The sequence below is a fragment of the Scyliorhinus canicula genome, chromosome 4 (genome assembly GCF_902713615.1).
Source record: "Scyliorhinus canicula chromosome 4, sScyCan1.1, whole genome shotgun sequence".
NCBI lineage: Eukaryota > Metazoa > Chordata > Chondrichthyes > Carcharhiniformes > Scyliorhinidae > Scyliorhinus > Scyliorhinus canicula.
Window position 1 is genome coordinate 185,136,837 of NC_052149.1, and position 14,493 is coordinate 185,151,329.

At 45.5% G+C, this 14,493-nt stretch overlaps 1 protein-coding gene across 6 annotated transcripts in view; it reads right to left on the bottom strand.

Moving 5' to 3' along the window:
• LOC119965217 (serine/threonine-protein phosphatase 2B catalytic subunit alpha isoform-like) overlaps positions 1–14,493 on the bottom strand; it is a 532,569-nt gene that overhangs the window by 317,024 nt on the left and 201,052 nt on the right. For 4 of the 6 annotated variants that reach the window (XM_038795661.1, XM_038795660.1, XM_038795665.1 and 1 more), the window contains one exon: positions 4,605–4,685. The exons of the other annotated variants lie outside the window; for them this stretch is intronic. In XM_038795661.1, the coding sequence (XP_038651589.1) occupies positions 4,605–4,685 (81 nt within the window). The remainder of the gene's footprint in view (positions 1–4,604; positions 4,686–14,493) is intronic. 6 annotated transcript variants of the gene reach the window in all.

Below are 14,493 nucleotides of genomic sequence, written 5' to 3' on the forward strand. Positions count from 1 at the left end.
TCATGCTGGAAATTATGCAGCTTAAGTTGCCTGATGATAAAAAAGAGGGGGTTGGAAGAGGATGTAAGATAGGTTTCAGGCAGATTTTGATAAAATGGGTGAATTAACCTGGCTATGGAACCCTTTTAAATCTGACCAGTTGACTGTAACTGAGCATCTGGACAGTAGACTGAAACTGAGCAGAAGGTCAAATCCAATCAGGATAAAAGCCACTAAAAATTGAGAGCAGCATTAATGCAAATCAAGTGGTTGAGTCAATGCATGTATTGTGCATTAAATAGTGATTCAGTGATCCTTGTTTACAAGACAGAAAGTGCCATAAAGTGGGTGGCACGGTAGCACAGCAGTTAGCACTGTTGCTTCACAGCTCTAGGGTCGAGGGTGTGATTCCCGACTTGGGTACTGTCTGTGTGGAGTCTGCACGTTCTACCCCGTGTCTGCAAGGGTTTGCTCCGGGTGCTCCGGTTTCCTCTCACAGTCCAAAGATGGGCACGTTAAGTGGATTGTCCATGCTAAATTGCACTTAGTGTCCAAAAAGGTTAGGTGGGATTACTGGGTTACGGGGATAGGATGGAGGTTTGGACTCATGTGGGATGCTCTTTCCAAGGGCCGGTGCAGACTCAATGGGCCAAATGGCCTCCTTTTCGCTGTAAATTTTATGATTCTATGATTCTATGAACAATCATAAAAGGCTTTGAAAGAATTATGGGCATGTGGTCCAAGGCCACTATGCGTGTGCACTAGAGCTCAGAACAGCGGCATGCAGTTAGAGCAACTCTATCTCATTTAACGTGGACAAATACCTGTCATGTACAATGGGCGGAATTCTCCGCTCCCTGTAAAATTGAGAAGGCCGTCGTGAAAGTCGGCCGAGTTTCACGACGGCCTCGGAGGCCGTTCCTCTCACCTTATTCACCCCCACCCGGGGGGCTAGGAGCGGCGCTCCGATATTCTCGGCTGCCAGGCCTTGTCGTGGCGTCAAGGCCCGGCGCGCCGAGAATGACGCAGCCAGCGCGCCTAATGACGTCAGCCGCGCATGCGCAGGTTGGCCAGCGCCAACCCGCACATGAGCGGTTGCCATCTTCCCCTCCGCCGCCCCGCAAGACGTGGCGGCTTGATCTTGCGGGGCGGCGGAGGGGAAAGAGTGCGTCCCCTTGAGACTTCGGTCCGACGATCGGTGGGCACCGATTGCGGGCCAGTCCCCTCCCGAGCACGGTCGTGGTGCTCACACCCTCTCCGCCCCCCACAAGCGTCAAACCAGCGTTTGGCGCCATGTTCACGACGGCAGCGACCAGGTGTGGTTGCCGCCATCATGAACCGATCGCGAACGGCAGGCCGCTCGGCCCATCCGGGTCGGAGAATCGCAGGTCGTCGTGAAGAATGGCGAGCAGCGATTCTTCCGAGCGGGGGGTGGGAGAATCCCGGGGGCGCCAGGGGAGCGTGTCGTGAGTCGCCCGGCCCTCCCGCGATTCTCCCACCCGGCGTGGGGAGCGGAGAATCGCGCCCAATGACTTCGGAACTTTTGTCCAAGTCTATACCATGTAGAGGTACTTTTAAAAAAAATAATTAGGAGAAGGAGGCTTAGTGGCTATAAGCTGATTGCCAATCAAAGGTTGACATGTTGGGAGAAGTTGTTATAGAGAAAGTAAATAAACCCTGTTTTTAACTTAGGATAAGAGTTTATCATGAGAGTGGAGGAAGGGTAAAGGTCTCCAGGCCTGGTTGGAATGAGGCCTGCACGTCTGTGTGGAGTTTGCACATTCTCCCCGTGTCTGCATGGGTTTCACCCCCATAACCCAAAGATATGGTTTGGGTTGGGGCTGGTTTAGCTCACTGGGCTAAATTGCTGACTTTTAAAGCAGACACGAGCAGGCCAGCAGCACAGTTCGATCCCCGGACAGGCGCCGTAATGTGGCGACTAGGGACTTTTCACAGTAACTTCATTGAAGTCTACTCGTGACAATAAGCGGGCCCCAGGGTCCTGGGGTGGGCACGGGGCAATCTGACCCCGGGGGGTGCCCCCATGGTGGACTGGCCCGCGATCGGGGCCCACTGATCGGCGGGCGGGCCTGTGCCATGGGAGCACTCTTTTTCTTCCACCGCCGCCACGGCCTCCACCTTGGCGGTGGCGGAAGGGACCCCCCACCGCGCATGCACCGGGGTGACGTCAGTGGCTGATGACACTCCGGCGCATGCGCGGACTCACGCCGACCGGCGAAGGCCTTTCAGCCAGCCCTGACGCCGGTCGGCGTGGCGCCAAAGGCCGTTGGCGCCAGTCGGCGGAGCGGGAGCCACTGTGACATGGGCTTAGCCCCTAAAGGTGCGGAGAATTCCGCACCTTTGGGGAGGCTCGACGTCAGAGTGGTTCTCGCCACTCCGGTACGCCGGGACCCCCCCCCGCTCCTCTGGATAGGGGAGAATCCCGGCCGATGTATTGAATGAAAGAAGACAACTTCATAGCTTTGATTTGGGGCAGCATGGTAGAACAAGTGGCTAGTACTGTGGCTTCACAGTGCCAGGGTCCCAGGTTCAATTCCCTGCTGTGTCACTATCTGTGCGGAGTCTGCAAGTTCTCCCCCTGTCTGCATGGGTTTCCGCCGGGTGCTCCAGTTTCCTCCCACTGTCCAAAGACGTTCAGGTTAGGTGGATTAGCCAAGATGAATTGACCTCAGTGACCAAAAAGGTTAGGAGGCGTTATTGGGTTACGGGGATAGGGTAGAAGTGAGACCTTACATGGGTCGTTGCAGACTGGTTGGGCTGAATGGCCTCCTTTTGCACTGTATGTTCTATGTTCTATGATCCATAGAACTAATGTAAAAGTGTTTTAATTGACAAGAATGTAGTAGGAAAATACTGAACAGATTTAAAGGCTTCAATACTAATAAAGCTCATAGACTAAGATAAATCATCACCTGACACACCTAAAATAAAAGTTGAATAACAAAGGTCCCCTTGGCCAACAACTCAGAAGGCTTAAGGAAGCAATTCATCCCAAAACATCTGTGCTCCTGTGATAATCGCTCAAGTGTCACAAACCTCAATAGGTGATATTGCAAACACAAAGTTCCAGCCGGATTGCAGAATTTGAAAATAGTGGCATCTACCACATATCTGCCCTAAATAGGAACTACCAGAAACCACCCGTGATCTCAGATCCTCTAGTAAAAATAAGCGACTGATGGAAAAGAAATTCACAAATCATAAGTGTCAACAGAAACTGTATCAACTTTTTCTGAACAACCACAACAATTATGTTATAACAATCAGTTATCAAAAAAAATCTTTCAGAGAATACACACAAGGAAAACATGAATAGGCAGTCAGACTCTCAAGCCTGTACCAACATTTAAATAGACCATGGTTAATCTGTGTTTGAACTCCAGTTACCTGCCTTAGCTCCTTAATAGCTCCTCAATAGCACACAATAGTATTTACATGACTGTACCCATATATTTGTTTCTTGCCAATTATTTTGGCATTGTTAAGTAACCCTCATTTCTATAAGTTTTAACACTGGATCAGATTACTCATACACTTTTTCAATAATCTTTCAACACGCAATGAAAGAGAAGTGGAATTTTTGCTGGGTAATCATAAACTTAGCAAGTAACATTTTATTTGTATGTGGTTATTGATGATTGTGTATATTAATAGTTATTAATATATTCCAAACATTTAAATTGAAAACAAGTTAATTCCCGCAAAGATATGCATGTTAAAAACCTTTGTAAATTGACATTCAAATCTCTAATCCTTCATCTCAAAACGAAGAACAAAAATGCCAAACTGCACTTAAATTTAAATCTTCGCCAACAATCATAATGCACTTAAATGCTTGAGCACAGTAATTTTCCTATTATTCGGTAGTATTTTCGGTTTGAAAATAATGTGCAATATCACACCATTAGGCACAGATTAAATAAATTATTTAAGCATAGAAATATATAGAACTGACAGCATAAAAATTGATCATTTGGCTTAACTGATCTATTCCAGTGTTCATACTTCAGGCAAGCTCTTCCCATTCTAATCACTCCTTCCCACCCTATTCAATTTTTCTTTAATGTGCACATTATGTATTATGCTCCCCTTTATGTATCTATGTTATATGGTCAACCATTTCATGTGGCGAGTTCCACATTTTCCATATTCTCTGTGTAAATAAATTCCTCCTAAATCCATAATTGATGTTTGTGGGTATCCTACATTTACTCCTCCTTGTTATGGACTTACCTACAATTAAAGCAGCTTTTCCACATTTACCAAATTGGAACTCTTTGAAATTTAAAAAAGTCTATCAGTTCAACTCAATACTAATAGAGAGCAGGAAGCGAAAGGGGAGGAGGAAGAGAATGGGCTGTGGAGGATTAGCTTTTGTGGTCAGTGGTGCGCCTGCCACGTCTAAAAGGAAGAGTTGGACATTAGTTGTGATGGGTTATTTGTTGGGGGGGGGGGGGATGTAAGACACTGGGGAGAGGGTGATCGTGCAGGGTGATTGTGAGGGTGGGTATTTGATCAAGGGAATGGAAACAGGTAAGCTTAGTGGGCTGGGGGAAGCACTCCTGCTCCTCTTGACCCACAAGAAGTGCTGGAAAGGCACTTACCTGTTCCATCCAGCCGTTCTCGCCTCCCTTCACCTTTCGGATTTCCCGAGGTTCGGGAAACCCGGCTGGCCAGCGTTAAATCTGCAACAGAGATAAATCTTAGGCACGCAGCCTCATTAAAATATTTTAATGACCAACCTGTCTCCACAGGCCAGTTAAGGTGCCCAGTCCCAATTCACCCCAGTTAAAACTGGAAGTGAGCATGTTGTAGGTCAGTTGAGGTCAGTTTCCCACTTTTATATTTGTTTTCACTCTTTATGACTATATCAAAATTGTGTTACTATATTTAATAATATGTATCTATTATACCAGATTTATTTACTCCTCTATTCCATTAAAATTTCCTACCTTTCAAAGAATAAATTAGCTCCTGCTACCAAAATGTCTCCCTGCATTTTAGTGTAATCTTTCACATTATTAGCTATATCACACAATTTGGTACTATCTACAAATTTCAACACCGTTCCTCCAATTTCAAAATCCAAATCATTTATGTAATGGTGGACAACAGTGTTTTCAGTACAGATCCCGAGTGGGACACCACTTCCTGCAGCTCCAAGAAACTTCTCTTAACCTCCATCCTTGGCCCTCAGTGTTTATTTGGGAATTATTTTAATCCATTCCATTCCTGGCCACTGACCCCACACATCCTGACCTTTGTTTTTTATGTAATGTCCTACTCCAGTCAACCATGTTCTGTAATTTTTCAGATACTCTATTATTTTCTGTTACAAATGGATGGTCAGTACATTTATAGAGCAGGATATTTAAACATAAGAAAACATGATCTGAATTCTTCTTCCATTATTGCATTAGCAGATAGCCAAGGCTTTGTTTTTTTCGTCACCACTAACCCACTGCAAATTTCTTTCTGATGTAGTTATAATACATGTGGAATGGTAAGATTTTTTCCAATCGGTTCCCAGCCACTAGAATGGTGGTGAATTCAATGCTGCACCGCTTTAAAAGGCTACGCAGATTTCTGCAGCGTGGCAATTAAGATGTCAAGCAGCCCTAACGTGCCTCAATAGTCAAAAGGGCTGACAAATCCTTGGTATTATCTGTGACGGTTGACTTGATTGGGGTGATTCCTGCTCCTCCTTGTCCGCAAGGACTTCATTTCCTTAAAAGTAACCTGCCATGCTGGTACCCTTCTAACCCTACCTCCTGTGTCCGGCAGGTTTACCCTGTCGGGTGCCCCACTACAGTATCAGGTAAAGATATCTGAGGTTGTGGCCCTCATTACATAATCAGCACTGAATCATTATATTTAAAGAGGACTGTATTGTCTTTGGGTGTAGTTGGCCAGATCAGTGGGAAAGTGATGGGTAAACTGACAGTTAAGAGAAGTTAAAATCAAGCTCAATATTTTTAAACCACTTTTGACATGCAAAGCTGCTTCTCATTTTATCACTATTTTGCCTCTTAATCCATTATTGTGCTGAACATTGTGAGTTGGTCAGTCCTTGACATATTCATGTTAATAGTCTGGATGAATAGCCAACAATGTTTAATATCCCAACCAGGGGGCATAAAGTTAACTCATGCATGTCACCATAAGGTCAGAAATGGAGCTATTATTGCACTTATCATTTTCCTTCACAATTTCTCAAATAATTAAGTAGTCCCACATGCAGCAAGACATGGACAACATCCATACTTGGACTTAAGTGGCAAGTGACATTCATGTCACATAGTGCCAGACAATAACCATCTCTAATCCTCACCATCTCCACTTAATAATGAATGACGGAATCCCCACAAAAGCAATAGGCTCTGGTCCCGATTGGCCAGAAACTCACTGACTGTGGCTAATACGGTAGGTCAGAAGCTATGCATTCTGTGATGAATGGGTCATCGCTTGACTACCCACAGCCTCTCTGCTACCTACAAGGCACAATTTAGGAGTGTGATGGAATACTCTCTACTTGCTTGGGTTAGTGCAGCTCCAATAACACTCAGGAATCTCATGACCATCAAGGGCAAAGCAGCCCACTTCATTGGTAGACCATCCACCATTTTAAACATCCACTCCCTCGATGACCAACATTTAATGGCTGCAAAATGTATAGGTTCAAGTTACAAAACCTTGGTTGGTAAGCAACTTCAAAACACACAAGCCCATTATTTGGAAGGATAAAACAGGCGGCAATTGGGAACACCATTAACTCCAAATTCCTGTTCAAGTAACACAGCATCCTGAGTTAACATGCATCACTTTCCTTCATTATTGCTTGGTCAAAATTCTAGAACTTCCTACCTTCTTCACCTTATGGACTGCCGTAGTTCAAAAAGGTGCAAACGCATTCTGAAAGGCAGCTAGAGATGACAATAATTGCTGGCTAAACCAGCAACACCCATCCATATCTCAATTTATTTGTTTACTTAACCTTTATTTAGCCAGATGAGTTAACTGAAAACCAATCCTCATTTAATTCACAAAAGGTAAATAATGTAAAATCACTAATCATTGACAAATTTCAGGATGCGATTGTGGCAATTGTTATCTGATGTGTACAGTAACTCAAAACATAATTCCAGTTCTAGTACAATGTATCAGATATTTACTCAAAGTCAGGAAGAGAGCAAGGTTGGGTAGTGCAGGGGGTTGGTTGGTGGAGGAAGATTTTTGGACTGTAAACATGGAACTAAATGCTTCCCTCATGTCCTGTTAAATTTAACAGCAGGACTCCCATTCGACACTTGCAAAGGATTTCCTGCCCAACAGCCATTCAGATTGACAGACATGTGAATAAGCTTGATGGGTTAGGGGAAACATTCCTGTTCCAATTGTCTCACCAGCAATAAAAAAAATTAAATCTTATAGATCCAGACTTTATTCCCTCTTTTGAGCTTCTGGGATTGCTGCATCCCAGCAGGTAACCCTATATGTTAAAACTAAAAACTGAGTTAAAAAGGAAGTATTCAGCCTCCTTAAAAGAGAGTTTGGGACCCAATCCACCTCTGTTTGAGCTTTAACATTCCCTGCCTAATTACTTCCAAATTGTTCACAATGTACGATCTAACTTCAACATTGATTAAAATGCCAGGGAAGACAATCATTGGGGTAGACCTAATATGAATATGCCACATTGTCCCTCATTTTGGCAGTCAGTAAATCGATTTCAGAAACCAAATTGATAGCAAGGCTTAATTTCACACACTGATGCATTGACTCGTGTACTCCTTATGCTTGCAACAAGATGTAGCAACAGAGGGTACTTGAAAGATGCATTTGCAAAATGCAGTGCTTATTAAAGCACATATACTGTGAGTGCTGTTACAGACTGACCTGCACAAGTGGACTGTGACCAGGTGCTGGGATGCAACTCTTGCTACGCACCAATCTGTGTTATGCACATCTGTGCTCTGGCTAAATTACATATTTATTTTTAAGGTTTAATTTTTAAATTGAAAACCATGAGTACAGGCACTTTGTTGTATCCAGCACCCACAAAACTGTGCCAATTACATAAACAGCAGCACAGTATGTAATGCTGTTTAGGTTGGATGCTGTGCCTTATTATAGTACTGAAATCACAGTGTGCCCTGACCTTTCTTAAACAAATTTATTCTGCACACTTGCTGAAAATCACGTCAGGGAACTTTCTGCCCACTCATACTAAGACTGACAGTTTGGAATAAGGAAGATCAGCACTCCTACAATCTACTCTCTCATTGGATCAGCTGCATTCAGTGCATTGAAACCTCTGCTTCCTTTTTTTAACTGTGCCTCAGTAAGAACCAATAAGAAATTCTACTGTTACTCATCCTACTTTTCAGAGAATCAACAGCAAAGACTTCTCTTCCCATTGTCACTGTTATGTCTGGTGACCCAAAAGGACCTATTCTTGGCCCCCTTCTATTTCTCATGTGCATATGCCCCTGATCAGCAACATCACCCCAAGACACAGTATTGAATCAGGCGTCCGGCCAAAATCGAAGTTCACGCTGGGTGCCAAAATAATGGCTATGCTCCTAATCACCCATTTGCATTCACCTTGCGGGCTGGGCCACGCACCAGAGTCCCAGGCTCCCATGATTCTCTAGTCCTCTGGGCCAGGACCACGTGGGCGGGGTTACTACAGATATCACCAACCGTGAACCTGACATTGTGAACCTTGGCAGTGGGCCGGGGGTAACTTCTTAAGGGGGTAGTCTCCAAAGTCCATCTGAGGGGCCACCCGCCACCCCCCCCTATAAAATGCATGACCTGCTCACCCCTCCCCCACCATCGCCTCTCCTCCCACCCCCCACAGACTCCCCTCTCCTCCCACCCCCCACAGACTCTCCCAGAAAAGAGTCCCCTGTCTGGAAGCTAGACAGCAGCCCAGACAGGGGCTGTCATAACAATTGCAGCTGTAACACTCACCTGGAAAGACAACATCCATTCCTGGAAGGAGAACAGCTGTGACCTATGTTATAAAAATCAACTATATCAAAGAGAGTCAAGTGCATTCCAATCACACCACTTCATGCTTGAGCGATTTTGAAGTGCTGATCTAGAAATTGATTGCACTTAACTCACTTTGATGCGGTTGATGTTTGTAAACATTGTGGGTACAGCATTTAGAATTACTCATCCATGAAGAAGATGAATGAAGCAAGGCTCACAGCTGTTTTGTGGAAGCTGTCAATCACAGCCCACTAGAGAAATGAATAAATGGTTTGCAGCTAATGAATCTGACTCGTTTAAACACAAGCCACAGTAGTTCTCCTTATTGGAATGGGCACGTAGTGCATCCAGGTGAATGTTATATGTTATTTGTTTTTCTGCCCTTTCTGGATTGCTCTCTAGTAAGAGACAGGGGCCTCTTTTTTGGGGGAGGGGTCTGTTGTGTGGGTCCCTCGAGTTACGCTCTGTGGGGTGTCTCCTTATTTAAGGGGCTCCCTTAAATTAGGGAGTGCCTGGAGGGGGCCCTCTAGCTAGGGGGCCCCTGTGGCGTGTCCCATTAGTTAGGGGATCTCTGGGTTCTCCCTTTAGTTAGGGGTCCCTGTGGATCAGAAAATCAGTAACAATCATCCTCCAGCGCAAGAACATAGTCTCCCAAATGGAGAATCTCACCCAATGTCTCCCTTAATGAGCTTCCAGAGGAACGATGAAGCCACAAAGAGATCGCTTTCCCAGGAATTGGAGGAAGAAACCTGCTTGTGACACCAAGAAGCGTAGGCTGGCAGTGACCAATAAGGTGAGTAGCATGAGTATAGTGCTCTACTCATGGATTCAGTAGAATACAGAAAGCACTTAAGCAGGCCGGATAAGTACAGTTGCACCTTTACCAACATGCTGCTTTGCATATCACCCCACCATCTCAAATCTACTTCATCACATCACTCATTTCCAATTTACTTACATGCTCACCCAGCCTGCCCTTTCTATGCACTTCCTTACATCACCATCTACCCTCCCGTTCACCCTCATCCTTTTGCAATTTCATACCTCTCCCTTCTAGTCAACCTCATCAAATGCATTACATTCAATGGGTGAACATATAACTTCTTCCAGGAAAAGACGGCACAGAACACGGGGCGGGGCGGGGGGAGAGAAGTGGAGAACAGGAGGTGGGCCTCGTCACCTGTCCCTTGTCCACAAATGCTGAGGTGCCAGCCCTGGAGATAAATTAAGTTGCCCACTGAGTTTGGGAGATGGGGATTTCCCAGATACATGGTGGCATATCGATATCAGTGGCTCACATGGCGCAAGGCACTCAGTCACGTTGACCTGATTTTAACAGTGAGTGAAATAGAATAATATTCATAATGATAACTTGAAACATTTTACCTTGACACAACTAATATATATATCTCTGACACGATTTTCACGTGTATAGAAGTTGATGGAGGTCCTGGATGACTATTTCTCAGACAAGCTGAATCCTTCTGATGGTGCACCATCACAGGAGGCACAGCTCAGATATTCTCACATCGATGGATTAGTAAGGTAGATAGTTGGGTTTTCATTTAGACATGCAAATGACTGTGAATGAGTGGTTGTGACAGGCACAGCAGTTGACAGGGCGCATCAGTGAGTGCAGCCTTTCCAAACACTGCATGATTGGGCACAGATGCTGTCCCTTTGGGGGCCATCCATGGTAAAGAAGAGTAATTGAGCAGCAGTGATGTGCAATACACTGACAGGACTTGCAAACATACTAATCTCAAGTGCTGAGAGAATAAAGAAGTCCACCTCACTGGAGATAGAGTTTGATCCGGATAAATGGGAGGTAATGCATTTTGGAAGGTCCAAGACAGGTGGGAATTAGACAGTAAATGGAAGAACCCTTAGGAGGATTGACGCAGAGAAATCTGAGCGTGTAGTACCACAGAACATGGAAAGTGGCAACCCAGGTGGATAAGGTGGTCAAGAAGGCATACAGCATGCTATCCTTCATCGGTAGGGCATTGAGTATAATAATTGGCAAGTCATGCTGCAGTTGTACAGAACCTTAGTAAGGCCACACTTGGAAGATTGCGAACAATTCTGGTCACCACACTACCAGAAGGATGTGGAGGCTTTGGAGAGGATATAGACGAGGTTTACCAGGATGTTGCCTGGTCTGGAGGGCATTAGCTCTGAGGAGAGGTTGGATAAATTTGGATTGTTTTCATTGGACTGATGGAGGTTGAGGAGCGACCTGATGGAAGTTTTCAAAATAATGAATGGCACAGACAGAGTGGCTCGTCAGAAGCTTTTTCCCAGGGTGGAAAAGTCAATTACTGGGGGACAAGGTGTTTAGCCAGCAGCCAGGTTTGGCTCGCCACTTATGTCCACTTGTTCTGGGGTTGGGGTCTTCCTTTCTCTGCTCCTGCTGTTCTTGCATCCTGGCAGCTGGTTCAATGGCATCTTAGTCGGTAGGGTACGAAGTGGAGATTAGAACTTCGTTGTACGTTTGGTGCCCGCTTGATGGGCTAAAAAGATCTATTGAGAATTTCCTGAGAGAGAACTACCTTTCGTGCGACCACTCAGTTCCTGGCTGCTGCCGAAAGCGCAGAATGTTATTATTATTGATGCGTTGCCAGGCAATAGCTTCTGCAGTGGCTAAATGGAGCTCTTTGAGCCTTCTACTGAATTTTGTCAGGGGGTAGTCTTCAGTGATGCGAGTCATTGATTGGAGAGCACCACAGTTGCAGTCACGGCTCCCTTCAAGGCTCCAATTGTGCCGCCAAGGTTGTTGATAGTGCAGGAATCAACAATATTAATGCCATTGAATGTCAATGGGCAATGGTTGGATTCTCTCGTGTTGGAGATGGTCATTGTCTGGCACTTGTGTGGCAAGAATGTTACTCGTCACCCCAAGCCTGGATATTGTCCCGGTCTTGCTGCATTCAGACATGCACTGATTACTTATGAAACAAACACCCAGCTATGGGCAAAAAGCTCCACAGCCTTGTGGAAACCTCGGGAGAGTTGAAGGCTAAGGGAGTAAACCCTGACCAAAACTCTGGAGGCAACCAAGCTGGTGCCAAGAATAGTGCTTTGAACTGACCTGGGAGATCGAGAGGGGGCCCAGCTCAAGTTTACCATATATTTTGCTCAGACTTGTGGCCTCAACGACACTCCAGTTTCACTGTAAAGCATTAAAACAATGAGGAGAGTTCTGAGTGATAAGCTCAACCCGATTGGCATAGAATATAGGTGCTACTGGCTGTCTCCGATGGTGGGAGGGACCAACATGTCCCACTGGTCTGCCACCACCCACCTCAAATTGGCCAACCCCTGACTAGTATGGTGCTGACCAATCACAGTCCATTTGCTTCAACAGGGGTTTGGATCATAGTGTCCTGCCCAACAAGCGGAAGGAATGCAGCACATCCGGAAAACAATCATAACAAACAAAAAGAACGAAGATGACAACTCTTCAATTGGCAAGCTGGAACATCAGGACCATGTGTATGGAACTGACAGACAATGTGCAGCTGGCTGATAACAAGAGAAAAACAACCATGATCAACATGGAACTTGATAGGTTGATCATCAATATAGCATCTCAACAAGAGACAAGACTCATCAAGTGAGGATCACGGAACAAAAGATAGTTTACGTGCGTTTGGCAGGGGAAGAATTCAGAGGAAATGGAGGAGCAAGGTATAGGGTGTGCTGTCAGGGAATTGCTACTCTTGTTGATATAATCCCACAAATAGTTCAGAACATGCCCTCTCTCCATTCACCTCTCAACTCAAACAGAGTCAGTTAACCTCTCTGCTTCAGTGTTGTGCTGCACTGCAGAAGACCAGTTTAATGAAGAGATTGACTCTGCTATCAGCAGAATCCCTCAGTCAGAACATCTTCACACTGGGGGATTTAAATGCAAGAATGGGCACAGGTCTTGGAGACATGTCCTTCCTGCCTCAAACATTCTGCCCTGGGAAAAATGAATGAAAACGGACAGAGACTATCTGAGCTTTGCTGCTACCATGCGTTTTGTGTAACTAACACTTTTTTTTTTAGAATAAACCATGCCACAAGGTGTCCTGGAGACATCCAAGATCAGGGAATTGGCACCAGCTAAATCTAATCATCATCAGACATGACGATGAAAGCATTCTCAATGCATGCCGCTACCATGGCATTGACACTGATTCAGATCATTCCCTAGTGTGCACAAGGATGGGGATGCAACAAGTTTTTCATTCAAAACAGAAATGTCATCTTGGCATCAATATCATCCATACTACTGAACCAGATAAAAAAACAACTGTTCTACGGCTTGGTTGACCAGGCGCTCCCCAGCATTTCCAGACACAGCACAGAAGTGAAATGGAACATATTTTGAGTCACCTTCTGCAATACAGAACTTTCAACACATGGGAAGCAAGAGCAGAAAATGCTGACTGGTTTGAGGTTAACATTAATGGAACTATCACTGAAGTCAAGTTCTCAACAATTATAAGGGTGATCTGAATGAGAAAACGCTGAAGATACTGAAAGCCACTCGAAGGAATGTCCAACAATTCCTAGGTGGCGTGGAAGTGAATACTGGTGGTGACCCTGCCAGAATATTCAGATGTCCTTCAATGAAATGAAATGAAAATCGCTTATTGTCACGAGTAGGCTTCAATGAAGTTACTGTGAAAAGCCCCTAGTCGCCACATTCCGGCGCCTGTCCGGGGAGGCTGGTACGGGAATCGAACCGTGCTGCTAGCCTGCTTGGTCTGCTTGAAAAGCCAGCAATTTAGCCGAGTGAGCTAAACCAGCCCCTGAAATGAAAATCACTTATTGTCACGAGTAGGCTTCAATGAAGTTACTGTGAAAAGCCCCTAGTCGCCACATTCCGGCGCCTGGTACGGGAATCGAACCGTGCTGTTGGCCTGCTTTAAAAGCCAGCGATTTAGCATGGTGAGCTAAACCAGCCCCTTGCTAAACCAGCCCCTGGTACTTCAGGGACTTGTATGATGGGATTAAAAAGGCAACATCTCCAACGGCAAAGAAAATGGCACCAGTGAAAACAAAGGCAGGGGAGGTCATCACTGACTGTAGTAAAACGTTGGAGAGATGGGTGGAATAGAACCATGCGTTGTTGTCTAGGGAGACCACTGTCACCGAGTAAGCTCTAGACACCGTAGAAAGTCTACCGGTCTTGGCCAAGCTGGATATTGAACACGCGGTTGAGGATCTGAGCAAAGCTCTTGGCCCGCTTGACATGTGCGAAGCTCCAGGTGCTGATGCAATACCACCGAAACTCATCAAGCACATGTTCATCTGATGGATGCCAGCCATATACCCAAAGAACTTTTGTGTGATTAATTGACCTTGCGGTTATCCATACGTCTGCTAAAGGGACATAGGGGCTGCCAATACGGTGGAAAATCCAGCATTGGGGGAAATCGGGATTGGCGCCGATATGTTTCTGATGCTCCGCCCACTTGCTGGCATCGGGATCAAGGTTCG